General features: G+C 34.7%; 1 protein-coding gene across 3 annotated transcripts in view; it reads left to right on the top strand.

Moving 5' to 3' along the window:
• Window positions 1-1318, top strand: part of EIF2A (eukaryotic translation initiation factor 2A, 65kDa) — a 50405-nt gene extending 49087 nt beyond the window's left edge. The window contains exons 13-14 of one of the 3 annotated variants that reach the window (XM_006867986.1): window positions 167-232; window positions 936-1318. In XM_006867986.1, coding sequence (XP_006868048.1) covers window positions 167-232; window positions 936-1001 — 132 coding nt within the window. In that variant the 3' untranslated portion in view covers window positions 1002-1318. The remainder of the gene's footprint in view (window positions 1-166; window positions 233-935) is intronic. The other 2 variants (XM_006867988.1, XM_006867987.1) reach the window with 2 other exon arrangements.
• The last annotated feature ends 2376 nt before the right edge of the window (window positions 1319-3694 follow it).

Here is a 3694-nt window from a genome sequence, read left to right as displayed (position 1 = left end):
AAAAAAAAAAAGATAGTTTGCACTAGCATTCTAACAGATCACTCTTGATACAAATGTCAGGTAACTCAAGATCCTTGTTCACATTGCACTCACATTATTAACTTACTAATAAAGAAATTTGCATTCTAAAATGACTTCTTTCATAACTCACATTTTATATTTACAGAAACTGAAAGCAATTGAACAACTGAAAGAACAAGCAGCAACTGGAAAACAGCTAGAAAAAAATCAGGTATTTTCTGCATTTTTCATTTAGGCTCCTAGTTACCACCATCCCTCTTCTTTCATTGCAGGCAGTCATTAGGCCAGCCAAGAGAACACATGGATTTTAAAACTTGCTTTGAAAATCATGTCATACTCTCTTAGGTTTTCACTCTTAAACTGGAAAGGGGAAGAAAGATATGGGACTTGGGGATTGAGAGAGTTGGCTGCAATTCCTACACCGTGTTCTAATGCTATTGCTGCTGAAAATTATGACACATTCTTATATTAGACAAACAGAAGATTCTCTTTTTTTCTATATCTCAGGGTGCTCTGCCCCACTTGTCCCTTCCCTCTTCCATTCATAAGCACTATTTTCCCCAAGTGGAAAATGGAAAGTTTATTGAACCCAAAGCAATGCTCTTAAGACTGCTTCTTTCTTTTTCTTTCTTGATTCATACCAGATAACAAATTAGAATCTCTTTTTAAATCTATATTTTTTAATATGTTGTTGTTATTGTTAAGTGCCATCAAGTGGATTTGAACTGTGACCTTGTGGTTCACAGTCTAGTGCTGATTCTATAGCACCACATCAGAGTCTAATATTTATTTACCAATAATGTAATTGTCAGAATTTTCTTTTTTCCTTTGTTATTTTGGTTATAGATCAAGGGAAATATTAAATCATTTAATTTCCTATTTAATAACTTTTTTTTTTCTTTCTATTTTTCTAGTTGGAAAAAATTCAAAAAGAGAAAACCCTTCTCCAGGAGCTGGAAGATTTGGAACTGAGTATTTAAAGAGTCCCAGAAAGAAAACTGGTTGCCAGAAATCAGTGTAAACACGTCTGTTAAACCTATTGTCTTACACAGAATATTTATGTGTCCACACTTAATGTTCATTTATAATTTTAACCCATTTCTCCAAGAATCTACATATATATGTAATAATTTAATAATGTCTATTAAATTGACTGTCTCTATATCCTATATCATGTCAGTTCATGATATAGCAAAGACACATGAAATTTTTAGCTAAGATTGACATTCTGAAAAACAAATGTCATTGCTTTGCAATAGGAAACAATATTTACCATATAAATAAAGGCATTTTAAATATTATCATTTTCGGCTTTAAATTCTTAAATTAAAAATCCTTCATTTAATTTATAAGGTAAGTTTGGGAAGTTTTTCATTTGAATATATATATTGTAATTCTAAAACATTATCTTGTAACTTGTCAAATTTTTATAAAGCTTTAAAAATCTGATTGTACTGATACATTAAATTGTATTCTTTGTAGTATTTGAAGTAAAGTTTTTCTGATTAGTCCTGAGGTATAAATATAGACTTTAAAAATAGGAAATAATAAGACATTTCATTTTGATATCTAATAAACATAATGATTTGAGGGTGAGGTAAATATTTTCTAAGTATGAACTATGATTACTTTGCTATGGTTAAATCTTGATTATTTTAAATTTATTCTTACTTTGAAAAAAGATGTGATGGTAATCTAAGACATGTGGCTTATCAAAACTAATTTAGACTTAGTTTTGGAGTCCCTTACAATGGTTTCTTTATGTTAGGTTAACATTAGAATTTTATTTCATTTGCATTAATATAAAAACAAAAAAACCCCAAACCTGCCCTTCAAGTAGATTCTGAGTCATGATGACTATCTGTGTTGCAGAGTAGAATTATACTCCATAGGGTTTTGATTTACTTGATACAATCTTTACAGAAGCAGATCACCAAGATTTTCTTCCAGGGCACCACTTTTTGTTAAATGCCTTCAAGTCCATTCCAACCTGTAGCGTCCCTGTATACGGTTTCTGAAGAACCACTGGTGAGTTTGAACTGCCTACCTTGTGGTTTGAACCAACCTTGCGGTTCAGTTCTTATCCTACAGCGCCACACCCAGACTCCAGGTTACCACTAGGTAGATTCACATTGATTACTAGTCGAATACAAACCATTTCCACTAATACAGGTCTTCATTTTCCAGAGTTAATATTTAAATTGATCAGTGAGAGAAACGAACCCAGAACACAGCTTTGAGAAACACACAGGTAACTGAGTTGATTGAGACCCCAAAGTTACTAGTAAGCTATGATAAAGACTTTAAAATATACAGAATTCGAATGTTGTTTTAAATATTTTATGGTATGTCTGTATGTGTGGCGCTGAAGTGAATTTACTTAATATGGCCCTCCTCCATTGTGTGATGTATTGTAAATCCCAGCATTTATCCTGTTGTTACGGTCATGGTTCCATTTTGAAGTGAGTTATTCATTGTGTTAATGAGGTAGGATTAGAGTGGGATGTATCTTAAGTCACCACCTTACTAGAGGGTGTAACTCACGTCACCACCCTTAGTTTTCTTGGAGGTATGTTCAACATCCAATATATAGAAATGCTTTTTAGCAAAGCAATTTCTTGCTCTCGATCCTGCTCTGGTTTGTCTTTGTTTGACCTCTGGTTCTTGGGACTTGAGACAGCAGTCTGCTTATATCATCTGACCTGGCTATTCAGCTTCTACAGGCTTGTGAGACAACAGCCTTTCATCTGGCCTGATATGAGTTCCTCAGCTCTTATAACTATGTAAGTGAGGGGAATCCTCCAGACTGACATCTGACCTGTGGATTTGGAATCATGGAGTAATGGTGTGGCACTCTAGGATAAGCACTCAACCACAAGGTCAGTTTGAACTGTGAGGCTAGTAGTTCAAACTCACCAGCCACTCCTCAGAAACCGTATTCAAGGCCACTGTAGTCAGGAACCAACTCGATAGCACTTAAAAAAAAAAAAACAGCCTTCATAATGTTGTTGGTGAGTGTTCTGAGAGGTTGTACTGAATTATTGGAACCCTGAGATGTGAGAGGAGCGCGTGTAGTTGATAATCAGAGATGATTGAGTGGTACAATTTGGGACCTTTTAACCTCTGCTTCATAGGGACCAGTCTTGTGCTGATCCTTCTCAAATAAATTATTTATGCAGTGTGGACTCACATGTACATATATTTGTTTTCAAAATTAATTTCAGATAATACAAGCTTAAGGTAGACTGTGTTCATAGAAACTTAAGGTAAACTACTTTTATAGTAAGGCGCTCTGGTAGGTAGTGGTTACAAGGTGGCCTGCTAACCTTAAGGTCAGCAGTTTGAAACTACCAGCTCTTCCATGGGAGAAGGATGAGGCTTTCTGCTCCTGTAAAGATTTATAGTCTTGGAAACCCTATGTAGGGTCACTATGAATTGGAACTGACTCCACAGCACACCACCATTCTTTAGTAGATAGTTTTTGATAAATATTTTTTCTAATACAGTGTTAAATAATGCATCCTGAGTCATAATATTTCTTCACACAGAAGCTTTTTTAGTTTTCTTTTTAGCGAGAGTGAGGTTTTCTTTATTCAATTTTGCAAAATCAGGCACCCAAGCCAGTACACATGGGTAGATGTAAGACATGGCTGGCTCGCAAAGAGTTTCACTC

This window comes from Chrysochloris asiatica, unplaced genomic scaffold, assembly GCF_000296735.1.
Source record: "Chrysochloris asiatica unplaced genomic scaffold, ChrAsi1.0 scaffold00113, whole genome shotgun sequence".
NCBI classification, from domain to species: Eukaryota; Metazoa; Chordata; class Mammalia; order Afrosoricida; family Chrysochloridae; genus Chrysochloris; species Chrysochloris asiatica.
Note: the sequence above shows the minus strand (reverse complement) of the source record. Positions and strands in the feature narration are given on the sequence as shown.